Below are 14,926 nucleotides of genomic sequence, written 5' to 3' on the forward strand. Positions count from 1 at the left end.
TTAATAGTGTAAATATCTATCTAGCTATATATGTGTTTGTGCTTAAGTGTGTAATTGGATTTAATTTTTAGCTACTTATATTAAAAAGCGGTTTAGTTTTTTTTTCTTGACTTTTTATTTGTATAATCGTTAGTTATATTGCGATTATACAACATTATTGCGAAAAGTTTTTGTGAAATAGGTGAAAACCATCTCTCTCTCTCTTTTTCACTCACACTCTCTCTCACACACACACACGCAGACAACAATATGACAATATGCCTCCCTTAGGTTCTACAAGAAAAGCTTTGTTCCTTCCCCGCCCCTGTATTTTTTCAGGGAGGAAGCGCGTAAAGGAACACAAAGTTGTTGTACTTTCTTAAATGGGCAACTGGAGCAAAGTATTTGATTAGACTATGATCTAACTATGCGTTTATCGCAGACAAATAACTATGTTAATATAGAAAGTCCTACAGTAAAATTATACTTTCTGAATAAACATTTTTGAATGTTCTGTCAGAGCACTTTTGTCGCCTCAGGTCAGTTCGAGTTCAACTCAAGTATACAGTTTGAATCTATATATCATTATATTACACTCAAGGCAGCGCGAATGACCTCTCGCTATTTTTTTTTAAATCTGAACCAACAGAGAAACTAAGACTTTACTGCTTGTATTAACTGAATGTCTTGTAAATCCCACCAAACTTTACCGTGACTACAGTTAGTAGCGTGTGACTTGACTAGGCTCGAATAACGCAAAACGCTGTAGTTAACACTATGATTTTAAAACTCAAAACAGTTACCTAACATTATTGAATAATTTCATTATTCAATGGATATTAATACGAGTAATGTTTAGCTATTTGAACTATCCTCTAAATTGCATATTATTTCATTACAGACGGTACTAAATAAATAACAGGATGTCTGTATTTGTAATACAATATGTTGGACATTGATTTTTGGGGACCGGCTTTTGGGGTTTTGCCAGACCTTAACCTTTATTAGAAAACATGTTGTAAAATAATCGAAAATCAAATACTGATGTTTATTTTTTCTCATCAAATACTTGTTTGAATCTTTCCTGCTCATCTGCATTTAACATCAACATTACCTCCAAAATAATAAATGTTAAGCTTTCAGGGTGTTTTACAGCCTACTTTCAATGAGTGTTACAGATTTTATAGCCCTCCATTTGGCATTTCTGTGTGTGAGAAAGAGGGAAGGAGGGAGAGAGAGCGCACAAGAGAGAGTAAAAGAGAATTTGTGTGTGTGTGTATGCGTGTGTGGGTATGTCCGAGCAACAGAGTTAGGAAGTTTCAGGCCGTAAACAGGAAGGCGAAATTATGGTCGCGAGCTTGAGTCGAGGGCTACCGTTTCATTTTTCATCAGCTTCCTTTTTAATGATATGAGTGGGGAGGGCTCTGGCCTCCATAAAAAAAAAAGCGAGCATTCCTCTAGAAAGTCCCTTAAAAAGACCAGCTTGCATACAACCACAACCGAGGTCAACCACAATCATAAAGTCCATACTTATAGCATACAATGCAAATATAAAACAATGCAAAATGAGGAAAAGCAATTTCCCTGGAGTATGTGCTGTGTTGTGAGTCACTAAGGCGACAGGGCGTTAATTCTAGGTGTGTTTGTGCGTCAGAGAAATATTTGCAGGGTGTGTGATACGTTTTGACACAAACTCAGGGGATCAAAGACTACAGTCTATGAATGTGGTCTATGAAGGTTAGCCCAAAGACATATACGACTATTTGGTATCAATGTACTTTTTTATTGATGTAACGAGGTTCAGAGAAATTATTTAACAGGACATTTCAATATAAAGTTTCCAGCATTCTCTGTACATTGAGCATCTGGTACTAAAAATCAATTTCTATGATTTCCATGAAGCCTCTACCATGTAGACGCAGCAATTTCGGACGTTTAAATAGCAATTTTAAGACTAATGCGTTTTGCATATTGATAGGGGCAATCTCCGAGCATATCTCATCCATAATGCATAGGGACGGGATCATCCAGGGGTCAGCAGACGGGCGCTGCTGCGAAGGCGCAAGCGCGAAACAATACAACGAGTCCATAAAGCAAAATCATGCGATGTTTGTCCTAAAAATGTGTATGTTGATTTAGAATGTTTTATTTCATTGTTTTATTTTTTATTTTTAACATTTGAATTGATTCTCCAATTCAATTTAAAGCCAACACAACAAACAAGAAATCGCACATTTATGTTTTCTGCATGTTTTGCTGGGCTACTTGACGCTTTCTAAACATAGGACATTTATAGAACAGAAATAATAAGGGTGAACAGGACTGGCAGAATTTGAACTGCGTCGCCCGCTCGCCATATCTGCGTTAACCACAAAGCCCACAAATTGATTATATCTGATTATTTCGTTTAAGACCAAGCCTATTAAAAATTATCCGAATTCGATAAAATAAAAATCCTGATTAGATACTACAAATTCTGCAAATATTTACGCTGTTCAAGTGTGGAGAATATATAAAGTATAATAGAAAAGTATTCATTTACGTGAACAATTCTTAAAGCGAGACATAAGGCTAAAAATGACCCCGTTTATGTTGTTCAAATATTTTGCATATGCATAAATCATAATTAGGCTATAATGATTTATCAAATATTAAATTACATAAAGAACAACACATTTATAAATATTGATATTTGTAATAGCTAATTATCTCAACATTTCATAATCGAATAATTTAATTGGGAAAATAATTCGAATTAAACTTTAAATAATTACTAAATTTATGATGATACATTTCTGAAATGTAAATATAAAGCTATATTTATGGCAAATAAGTATATATATATATATATATATATATATATATATATATATATATATATATATATATATATATATAATTGATCAGTTCGAATAGGCCTATGCATTTATTCACATTTCGTGTTTGCAAGTTATTATATGAACGGGTTTTCTTTCTTTCTTTTTTTTTTTTTTTATAAATAAAACTACATATAATTTCTCCTCCTGGAGTTATGCTCGAGTTTGATTTTTCTCAGATGCAACTCTCCTCAGTCGCCAGCAGAGCTCGCTTTAGACCAAGATCATGATGTCTGAGGCTGGCGGTTTTTGACTGTCGTCCTGTTCCAAGGACTAAAGCGTTTGGAAACATCTAGAAATACGCTATTTAAATTATCAACATAGAATACTATCCTAAATTCGATCTGATAGATTTCGTAGCTTTTTTTTTTGTGATCTAAAAGTGCTAATAATAGTACCTACTTATAGGAGACAGCACTTTGCCAACAGAAGCTTACATCGTGAGGCAGCCTAGTTCAATGCTTTTGTCGTTAATCAGCAAGCATAAAGCTATGGCTTAGGCACAAGACTGGCTCGTTCTCCCTTCTCTCTGTCTACGTTTAATCCAAAGGAGCGGGAGAAGGTGAACGTAGTCTCGTTAGAAGTGGCGCGAGATTTGGCGGGGTCAAATAGTTCAGGGGTCAAAAGTTTGCGTAGTGCGTGACTCGGTTGTTGGCTGTCGACTCACTGCGCTTGACCAATCGCTGGATGTCAATGGCAAAGTGGGAGAAGGAGAAAGAGGGGGAGTGAGGGGTTTCAGACTGTCTCTTTTGAAAAGATTAGAAAAATGATAGAAAGAGCTGAACTGAGAAGACCGACTTTGTAACAAAGCACGTTCCCGCGAAAGGGTGTGTTGGGGAGAAAAAAAGACAATCGATTCTTGATGTTTTGGGCAGCAACAAAAAGGCCTGATGTTACACTGCGAGCCTTTTTAAAATTTAGCTTAATCTGAGATTAATTATATTTATTGCGTGCATGCGTTTTGTAAAGGCAGCTTGTTTATTAATACAAGTAAGGCCAGTCAACGACAAATATAACAGATCTCTTGATTTATTCGTGTAGGCCTACTTTACGTGACACTTAAAAAAAGAAAAAGTAAAATCATTCAAGTTTGACAGTCACCTGCCAAAAATACAACAGTGTTGCTGTTATGTTTTGAATTTGTGTTAAGAAATATATTATTGAAAACACATTATTTAATTGTTTATTCTATAGGCTACTTTATTACTTTACTAATCTTGTAAATCCAGAGCGATTCATGTGAATTGTGTAAATTTCTATGTCTAACATTATAATTTTAACTCTACAAATAAAGCTTGCAAATAGGTTTTCTTACGACCATCTACTTTATCGTGTCATAATAATCATGTGAACATACGAACTAAGAAACTTATATCTATACGTTTTATAAGATAAATAACAAGCAGTTTGTGACTGAGCTTATGATTGCAGGCGCCTGATGCACGTTTAACGCAACGCAAATATAATATTTTCTTTTTCTGATTGTAAAAGAAATAAAATTATTTCCGCAACGCCATACATCTATTTTGATATGAGGCCTATTGTATTCCACATTTTTGTTTGTTGATCAAATTCGCCACATTCGAAACGGAAGACCACCTGCGGTATTTTGTTTACATGTTTAAAATGTGGACAAGCTGTGAATAAACAAAGGAAATTTACTTAAGAAGCACATTTCCCTTTCTTAGGAAACTCAAATTTAGTGCAATCATATCATATCCCACCAATCGTCATGAATACCTCAAAAAAGAATATATACACACACACACACACACACACATATATATATATATGTGTGTGTGTGTGTGTAGCCTATATATATATATATATATATATATATATATATATATATATATATATATATATATATATATATATATATATGCTACTTTTCACAAGGCGAAAAGATTGAAACGCGTGGATTACATCTTTGGCTTTCATTTTTATTTGATAAATTAAATGTTGATTTCAAAGGCGTGTTTGGAATATGTTAGTGTTGAAAAAGCGCGAGAAACTGGGCAATTGATAATTTGGTCATGAATATTAATTTATTGGCACGAACATTTGGACTAATGGTGGGGAATCAGGATGATGTGATGCTGAGCGACTTGGTATTCTCAGAAACAACGTACGTAAGTGCTGAATAATTATATTAGAAAACTCGTCCCATTCGGAGTTCAGCTAAAGTCCACTGAATTAATTTCCATTCCATCGTAACATGTGCCGTTGCTGGGCAGTGCTGTACCCTCATTATATATATTATTAAATAAATATATATTTAAATAGCCTATTCTATATATTCTTTTAAATATTCCTATTTAAAGACTGTTATCGCCCCTAACAGTTTTTGCATTGCAACATCTAACGCTTTAAATATAGCCTATATTTAAATATATGTATAAACAAATATATAAATTATTTAGCCTATATAATCTATTATTTAATATGTGGATAATTTTTTATCAGAGGTATTTATCGTTACTCTTCGAGTGGATTAACACAAACGATGTGTTTTAATGTGTTTTAATTGTTCACACACAATTTTTTATGTTAATAGCTTTTTGTTAACGAATTTTTTTTTTTTTTTTTGGAAACTGCATAAATATAGTTATCTCTTCTTAATGCACATTTAGAAGTGTGTGTTATATGCAGTCGTTTTTATAGTCTGGACTTTTATAGATACACGCTGAATATCTCCTTTAGTGTTCTGAATACAACTAGGGAAATAAAGAACTGCTCTATGGTTGAACTGATTTGTGGGTTATAAAGCTTTTTTGAATGACCCCCTTTCTCGAGCCATTTTTCTTCAAAGTAATGACCTGGGCACAATTCAGTATGAGCGAGCAAACTATGCATGCATTACTATAGAACTTTAGAGTGGGAGAGACCCAGAGAAGGGGTGAACCGGAGGTCAGCGCGTCTAACAAATATTAAAATGTACTGGGACTCGTGACACGCCTCGCTGTTTAACAAAGACTGCCAAAGTGCGAGATTAATATGAAAACTTGAGAGTCCACAACAAAATGCCTTATATCACCCAATGGTATTGTAGAGCTCACAGCGGCTCGAGGCTAACGTGCACTTTATTTTTTGGTTGTTTTAGGACAGAGAAGGCTGCTTTGTGTGGGGAAAGCCCCTTGTTGTTGCCAGCAAGATAAAGCGTCAAAACGGAAAATACGGCGCGATGACTCCTGCTGTCGAAGTTGGTGGCTCGGTGCTTTTTTCTTATTATTGCTTTTTCTGAGCTCTTAAATCGGTTGAAGATTTTCTTGGATGTTTTAATGTCCTTCTGTCTGTTATCGCCGCGTGATGTTAAAGAGGAGCTCGAGGGGACCCACGGAAATGAGAGGGTGCGGAGCACACAAAGGTATCACGGCGAGGTCACGGGCTAAACCTGTGGCTTTGGAGAAAGGAGTGGTGGGGGGTTCAGACGGAGGGACTCGCAGGAACGGTTGAAACGATAAGAAGGGCTTTGGAGCGGCGACAATCCCTTGCAGAGACCATGTACAGCAAAGGAGAGAAGAAATGGGCGAGAGACTACCGAAATGAGAGGTGCAACGCTCAGAGTCAAAAAAAGTAAGTAAAGAAAAAGGCGCTTCATTTGCATATTGCCGCGCTCTCTTCTGCAGGTGTTTGCTTGGGCGGACCACGTGCTCGCGCACACTGGCAAGAGTACGGGTCCCCCTCCTATCATAACGGAGTTATGACTTTTAAATTCGAGCCCCACGGAGTTGCACTGTTGCGAGTATGGGTTTTATATCGTGAATATTTACCTTGGCTATAGTCTTTGAGCCGCGGTTTGAATGCCTGTCGGTGTACACATTAACCCCATAATGAGGCAGATGGCTCGAGGTCCCTATGGCTTTTAGAAGGAGATGGCTCACGGGGGTGAAGGCGAGGTCGGGGACTTCAGGGGGTGAAAGGGTTAGATTGGACACCAAGGCTGAACTTTCTCCTTTGCTGTTACAATAGATTTGCATTGATAAAATGTGAAATAAGATGTAGAGGTTACATGCGAAGTAAAAGCTGAGTCATCTAAACATAAAATTATTAGTCGTTTTCATGTTTTCAACTCGGACATGGATGCTAACTGCTTCAGTGCAAGAAGGTCGGCACAATTATTACCGAGCAGAAATCAAAATGAACTGAGAGAGAAGAAAAGAGTCAAGCAAATTGAAAAAAGGAGCTGAAAATGGCAGAGGCCCATTTGAAAAATTGCCAGAGATTTGAGTGCCAAACGCTAGGGGTGCTACAGATTTCTTTGATATGATACAAATTTTTTATGCACATTCAAACTGCTCAGTGAATGGAAAAAGATTTTCCTTCGTTTGAGAATATTTCGATACTATTCGATATTATTTTGATACATTTAATTATACATCTTTTTCGGGTATACTTTAGAGTCAATTTATAATCTTAAGTAAATTTTCGGCCTTTGCCGCAGCAGAACAAAGACTGTCCAGGAACCATCCAATTTAGATTTGCAAACAATAAGCAATATATATATATATATATTCCAATATCATACCAATATTGTGACATTTACTAAATCGTTATTTTATATGTACAGATTTAGAAAAACAAACAAACAAAAAAATATTTTAATTGTTAGCTGTTTGCCATTGTTTTATTGCTTGAAGGAAAATTATAATATTACAATTATAATATTAGATATATTGTGTTATGGTGCTTGTTTGAAATATTTTGTTATGAAGCGCAACGACAGTTTCGTTGGATACATATTAATTTTACGATGTTTATACTCTAGTAATTTTTTTATGGTAGAGTTTTCTTTTCGTTAAGGTACGAAATGTGGCAAACGGAGCTTTATGTGGTTACAAACAATTTTATGTGTATCCCTCATTTTTGTGTAGATTTACTAACGTAGCATAGCCTATTGAAATAGCAAGTAAACTATATCCAAAAATGAATACGTTTTCGTTTTTTCCCCACTTTGCCTACTCCATTATTCTTCCTTCTACTGTATACTGTAATTAAATGAAATCTTACCTTTTCTGTACATCTAAAAACCAGCCTTAAAATATCGGTGAATCCCCAAAACAAAGAGAAACTCCTTAGAATGAATTATTTCTTTATTTCAGAGCGTTCTGCATGAAATGAGTGACCGAGTGTTTGGTGAGAGAAACGCTTGTTTAAGAAGTCATAAAATCTTTGCTCGGTGTCAAGGGGTTAAAGAACTAGTGGCACTGTCCTATGTGCATATTTTATTGTTTTATACCCTCTCACCTCACTATTTATTCGCCGTTTGACTGGTGTTTGCCGGCAACAAACAGAGCTGACCTGCCATAAAACACATATGTTTTATTCCAGTGGCTGAAACAGCTTTCTTTGACCTTTGTTGAGATCTGTCGCGGTCGCATTTACTTGCTGGCCTGTACGCGCTTTGTGTGCTAGATTCTAATTAACTATTTTAAAATTAATGTCTGTCGTGAATAGATGTTATATAGTTGTATGAGTCTTAGCATGAAGTTGTGTTTTATTAATTTCCAACATCACTTTATTTTTTTTCTTTCAGATTTTAAACGTTTTTGACATAAAATTAGCACATCAGACGACAAAGGACCGTATATATATTGAAGAGACAAAGAGTTTGATCTTCCAGGGTTAGAAAATGTTGTTTCTGGGCCATAGAGTAGAAAAAAATTCAATCTTCCTCTCTTATGTTATGCGTGTAGTTTGTATGTTGGGGAGAAATGTTCAAGAAAAACTGCAGTGTTTACCACAAACCATTAGCTAAGTTTATAAAGGAAGCACCGATCCATTAAGTGGCGAGACAGATTGCTGATATCCTTGGAGGCAGACTGTTCCAGGTGCAACACTTGACACTGGGAAGGCACTGTCAAGGTGAGCAGGCTCTCTCAATACCTGTCAAGAAGATACCTGTCATCTATATATACCCTGTAGATCCGGATTTGTGTAAACAGACGCACAGTCACAAATTCGTATCTAGGGGAGTATGTAGTTGATGTATAGGCTACATTTCAACTTCAACGGGCAAAGAAGATGACATTAAAACTTTCGGTTTGTTTATTAATGACTGTTTGTTAGTGGAATATTGTGGCAGTAACGAAAGTATTTTTTTCGTAAATGATGGTGTAGAATTGAAGAGCGTTCGTGATGCCACACGTTTTGTGGGACTTTTAAAGAATTCTAAATTAGAAAAAAAAAATGGAAAAGAATTCAAAAAGAGCAATAATAATAATTTGTACAGTTTTGCACTGATTAATGATTATCTGAATGCAGTGAATTTTAAACATTACTATTAGTAAACAGCTAGAAATATTTGCTGCTGGTGTTAATAGTAAATTGAGCACATATATTACTATTCAGTGTGTGTAGATTTGGCATACAGGATAAACGCGCTGTTTGGAGTGGAATGACTGCAGACTCCGTTTAAATGCAGAAGGTCTCCTTTGTGATTTAGGAGGCTTTGTAACCTGAATTAGCTGATGAATTTTCTATCGATCTTAAACAAGCCCAGATTCATCTCTGACACGCTGCTCACGCCACGACCATTCTCTCACCGTTATTAGCGAGTGCATTTAAGAGCTTGGCCAAGGCGAGCTGCTTGCATCACTTTCCCCTGGTACCGCTTTTCATGAACACTGGCCAAAATTAAGCAGTGTTTCTATTCGCCAAATCTGAACAGTTCTTTATAGAGGTGTAGTCGTATTCTCAACGTGGAGATGAACTGTGTGGGACTGGGGGCGTGACTTTCTGTGGGGCTGGTAGAATCCAGCATGCCTTTTCGCCGTGTCTGCATGGGCTTGTTATTGTTTTTATTTACTCACTATCTCATCAAGCGCATAGCAACGTCTGAGAAAGTCTGGAATTTTGGACTATTCCGAAACGTGAGTTGATGAGCGCGGTCTAAACTGACTAATCCCGTTTCCTTATCCGGGAATGCGAAGATCCACGCCATTGGCTGACGATGTCACATGGACCCTTAACTTTGTTCACTTGACAGAAAGTAGGAGGGTTCTACCAAACAGGAAAACGAGTAAAGGGATACATATAAATTTTAGTATATTTTGTGTGCAATTCAAAGAAATTAATGGCCATGAGTTCCTATTTGATCAACACCAACTATGTGGACCCCAAATTTCCACCATGCGAGGAATATTCCCAGAGCGACTACCTACCCAGTCACTCTCCGGACTACTACAGCGCCCAGAGGCAAGACCCCTCGTTCCAGCATGAGTCGATCTACCACCAGCGGTCGGGCTGCGCCGACCCACCCTACTCACCGTGCCAGGGCTCGGGGCAGCCTGCCGCGGTCATCTCTCCGCGAGGTCACGTTCTACCCACAACAGTACTCTCGACCCCTCTCCCTGAACCAAGCCATCACTGCGACTCGGTAACTCCGAGTCCTCCGCCTGCCTGCGGTCAGACTCCTACTAGCCAAAACACTTCAGCGGTCACTTCAAGAAAGGATCCCGTGGTATACCCCTGGATGAAAAAAGTCCACGTAAACATCGGTAAGTGCAGCTAAACTTCTCTTACTAGTGTTTCCGTGCTCAGAAAGCTCAGACACTTTAGAAAGCCTAATGTCCGGCGTTAAATCTATTGCTCCCCTTATGAAGTTGCCCTTGGTCGAGATTTACGATCGTCTGTTTGCAGGGCAATATAATTACACTCTCCATAAATTTTTATTGCACTCCTTCTTTAAGCTCTTTCGGGGTCTATGCAACTTTCCCGTTCTAATTTCTTCCCGAGAAGAGGTTTATGTAATCCATAACTTAAGTTTTATGTTTTTGTAATTTGATTTTAATTGACTGGACGGATTGATGTGTACTTTACATTGTCACTTAACTATTGTTAAAAAAAAAGTTTTATGGGAGCTAAAATATTAATAGTTATGATGACGATAATAAAACTTTAATGGTAAGACAAACAGTCGGACTCTTTTATAAACTATTATTTCGCGATAATTAGTGCTTGTATTCATACAGCTGCCTTGGTGTGCGCTGAATGGGGGGTAAACTCCGTGTTTGCAAATCACGGCTTAACATTATTCGCCCATAGCCAACTATAGATTATGCTGTTCCCTCGTAGTGAATTGCTGAATATGTTTTTTTTTTTTTTTATGAATTACGCAAAAATTTAATATTCATTGTTTTATCTTGTGCTGCTATTACTGACTTATTTTGAGAAAAAAAAAATCATGAAATTAGTCTCACTGTCCCTACACTATGCAAATTGCTTAACTTAAATAGACAATGGCCACTTTTTTTGTTTTGTTTACCATTTTTGCATAACCGAAGATTTAAAGTCACATTGTATACTTGCAAATGCTAGATAGACAAATTTTTTCATGTTTAAATAAAGTACCTACATTATGTTATTATAGTGTTTGTGCATTTGACTGTTGATGAACTGGAGTGTACATATCATATGTAAGTGTGTGTTTGAGGGCTGTGTGTGTGCGTGTTATACTTTTTTTGTAACGTGTCGCTCTCTGTATCCCAACAGTGAACCCGAACTATTCAGGGGGTGAACCCAAGCGCTCACGCACAGCCTACACGAGGCAGCAAGTCCTGGAATTGGAGAAAGAGTTCCATTACAACCGCTATCTGACTCGCAGACGGAGGGTGGAGATTGCCCATACACTATGCCTATCCGAACGACAGATTAAGATTTGGTTTCAGAACCGGCGCATGAAGTGGAAGAAGGACCATAAGCTTCCTAACACCAAAATACGCAGCAGCTCTGCCAGCACTAATTCAAGCAGCGGCCCGACACTGGGAAGCAATCAGAACCGAGCAAGCGGACCTCCGCCAAATCTATAGCCCTCCACTGTTGCCCAAAATATGTACTATTATAAAATCTAATTTTCTGGAGTGTAGAACGTGGATTTTACCCGCGTTGTGTTTCCCTACTCTCCCCTGCACTCTAATTACAGGGATAAAATACGAGGAAGATGTGGGGGGAAAGGAGCAAAGAAAATGTTAATCTTTTTAACACTAAAATGGGTAAAGACTCGAACTCAAATGCTACTCTAGATGGGTTGCCTTCCCAGTCTGGTTCCCATTTTTATCCCGCACGCCTCTCCTGCTCACTCGCCCCTTTCATAAGCACAGAAGGCGGCAGATAGTTTTCAGATTTGGTGAAGATGGATCCGTGTTTCATCTTTAATCACGCCAAACTCGGCCCCATTTGTCATGTTTACTCTGTGGTACAAAGGATGAACCATAGGCCTGCCCATTACCTCGACGTCTAGCGTTGTGCTTAATAAATGAGTCGCTCTGTTTTGTCAAGAAGCCTTTTTTTGACTTCCTTTATTCCCCTGGCTTAAAAATAACTAGCCGAGTGTTTTTCAACCGATATGAAGTTTTGTATTTTGTAGAAATTAGATTATTTTGCATTTGCTATTTGCATTTTGAATGCAATGCCAATGGGACTGAGGGTTTATTGTGCGTGTGGTCCATTTGTCGCTCATTAAAAATACAGGTACTTGTTTCACTCGCCTGTTTATCGCATTTCAGTTTAAGAACAGCAAATTACTAATTAGTTGTTCATATTAAATATAATATAAAAGTTCAATGAAGCTGGACGGCTAGATATGCATAACCAAATCCGGTACAACGCAAAGCATTTTAACGAGAGCACTGCTAAGTACTATGTGAATTACCTCAATTGTATTTTTGTTTTGTTTTTTATTTAGTTTTATGAAGTGATCAGTTTAAGTTCTTTGGACTTAATGGCAAATATCCGCAATAGCTAATCTCAGCATTTGTAAGTTGAAATAAAATTTAAGTTAAGTGTGGCCAGGGTTGTATAGAGAAAGGTGCGTATTGCATGAGTAAATAGAATATATTTTCGTTTATTCTTTATTATGTCACTACCACCCTCATTTTGTTTTATGGTACATAGACATGTGCACATACATTTTTCTTTCTTTCTTTCTTTCTTTCTTTCTTTCTTTCTTTCTTTCTTTCTTTCTTTCTTTCAATTTATTATTATTATTATTATTATTATTACATTCCAAAGATCAGTTTTCTCGCTGATGAATTGTAAATTTCTCCTCTTACATGTTTGTATTTTGTCTTCTTTCTGCTTGTACCTTTCACTGTTTACCTTTGTTACATGTAAATAGCTCTAGAAATTTAATAAATGGCGGAAAAGTATAATCTTTCTTCATGTGTCATGTCTTCTTATGGATTTCTAAGATAGATATGCTTATTTTAAATACATAGTTCTTGTATAGGTGGATACCATCGTCCTTTGTTTTGCTAAAAACACATTTTAATTGAATTTGGCTTGCTACTGAGCATTTTCGTTAGCCTTGTAGAACTCGCCCATCTTGAAGATCACTGCATATCTCTCTAGTGATTTATATCGCTGCATTGCGAGTAATCCTGGTACATTACGCCTTGTAATCTTATTCTAAATCACAAAACCCTTCATTTCTGTCTCGTCTCTCCTCAATTTAACGGTGCACAAACCCTCTGCTCAACGATGCCGTGAACGTGCCTAAAAATATGGATCCATGTTAGAAAAAAGCAGAAGTTAAATAGTTTCTCGGCTCGTGGGCTTTTAATGCTTTAATGAGTGTAATTCTTGCACAACAGTTTCGCGACTGTTTGCCAGCGCAAGCTGTGTGTTTTTTATATTACAAAGAAGCGGGTCGGTGCCATAGCTCAAACCCTGACAACCAAATAGATAATCAAGAAGACAAATGGCTTCTTTTGGAAGGCGCAGCCCTTGTATTAATTTTCATTTTCTTTTCTCAGAGCAGGTATTGAAAATATAGAGCCGGAGAAAATAACATTCCGTTTGCTGGCGTTGAACTTTACACAAAAGTATGGCTTTAAATTGGTCTTCTAGCATTCCGTGGCACCGAGAAGATTTTCTATTACTTGCTTGTTGATATCAGAGGCCTTTTCGCCACACAGCCCGCTAAAGCCATTTGTCTGTTTTCTCCCTTTTATTTATGAAATGCTGTCTGGACATAACGTCAAACACTAAAAAAAAAAAAAAAAAAAAAAAAAAAAAAAAAAAAAAAAACATTCTCAAGTTGAAATAGTTAAATACTGTTTGTAGTAGCATAAATATGTAAGATTTTTAACAGATTAAGATCTATAGATAGATAGATAGATAGATAGATAGATAGATAGATAGATAGATATTCATCTACATACACCCATTTTGTGGTTTAGACCTAAATCTTGCATCCTACTTAAATGTAATTTTAACATCTCTCTCTCAAAAGGTACTCGAAAACTTAAATGGATGCATTTGCGTGTGGCATCTGAATAGACCTTGGAATCCTATTGTTGTCACACATTTTATTTTCTTAAAAAAAAATAAAAAAAAGCCACACTGGTTTGAATAGAAGTGAACAGATTTCTTTTGAGGGCCTCAAAAGTTCACCACCATTATTTGCAGACAGAAGCCTAAAGAAAAATGTGAGAATTATACAGAAAAATCATTAATCACCGCTTCTCTTTAAACAAGTCTTCTCTCCTATTGTCATTCGGCAGCACAACTGCTCGGACCGTCTGCTAGGAGGGGAGTGAAATCTTGAAGGGCACTTGAAGACATCCCCCCTCCCTCCTCTACCATCTTCTTTTCACTAAGTCATGCCACAAGAAAACTTTTTTGGCGAGGGATGTCCCATGAAGAATCTCTTGAAAATGTTAGCGCGAGTGAGAATCTTCGCAGGACAAGGGATGGCAGCAGTTAAGGTACAGTACTTTGTTTTATTTCCCACACTTTTAGTGTTTTGAGTTTTATTGCTTTATGGCCTTCTCGCAGTAGGGTAGCAGAGGCACATTTGTCGTGTTGTGCCACGGATGGGTTTTATGGCTGCTTTGACAGAAAGGGTAGCTTTTGGGAACCGGTTGTCGTGTGTTTACGATAACTTCTAAGTGTGTGCCATCACAACTAAAGTGGTAGCATGTTTTCCTTTGCGTCTTGGAGTAACACATCTGTAGCATTGTTAGATTGTGTATTTGTGGGTGTTGATGCTGAAGTAGTATGGAGGGCCAAAAAAAAAAAAGTGTGCACGCGATCGTCTGTTTGTCCCTTCATGTGCGTGTGAACGCGCA

General features: G+C 37.2%; 2 protein-coding genes and 1 long non-coding RNA gene across 6 annotated transcripts in view; 2 read left to right on the plus strand and 1 right to left on the minus strand.

Moving 5' to 3' along the window:
* LOC109089343 (homeobox protein Hox-B3a-like) overlaps positions 1–14,926 on the plus strand; it is a 51,305-nt gene that overhangs the window by 13,540 nt on the left and 22,839 nt on the right. For 2 of the 3 annotated variants that reach the window (XM_042728404.1, XM_042728459.1), the window contains exons 1-2: positions 5,479–6,431; positions 14,360–14,563. The gene's annotated coding sequence lies outside the window, so the exon portion shown is untranslated. Of the gene's footprint in view, positions 1–5,478; positions 6,432–14,359; positions 14,564–14,926 lie in introns of those variants that run through there. The other variant, XM_042728414.1, reaches the window with a different exon arrangement.
* The window catches only part of LOC122138032, a 230,533-nt gene that overhangs the window by 9,642 nt on the left and 205,965 nt on the right, over positions 1–14,926 (minus strand). The gene's annotated exons all lie outside the window — the stretch shown is intronic.
* Positions 7,459–13,763, plus strand: LOC109098102 (homeobox protein Hox-B4a). Its single transcript, XM_019111718.2, has 2 exons — positions 7,459–10,354; positions 11,349–13,763. The coding sequence occupies exons 1-2, from the start codon at positions 9,931–9,933 to the stop codon at positions 11,663–11,665; spliced, it is 741 nt and encodes a 246-aa protein (XP_018967263.2). The 5' UTR covers positions 7,459–9,930; the 3' UTR covers positions 11,666–13,763.

The sequence above is a fragment of the Cyprinus carpio genome, chromosome A3, assembly GCF_018340385.1.
Source record: "Cyprinus carpio isolate SPL01 chromosome A3, ASM1834038v1, whole genome shotgun sequence".
NCBI classification, from domain to species: Eukaryota; Metazoa; Chordata; class Actinopteri; order Cypriniformes; family Cyprinidae; genus Cyprinus; species Cyprinus carpio.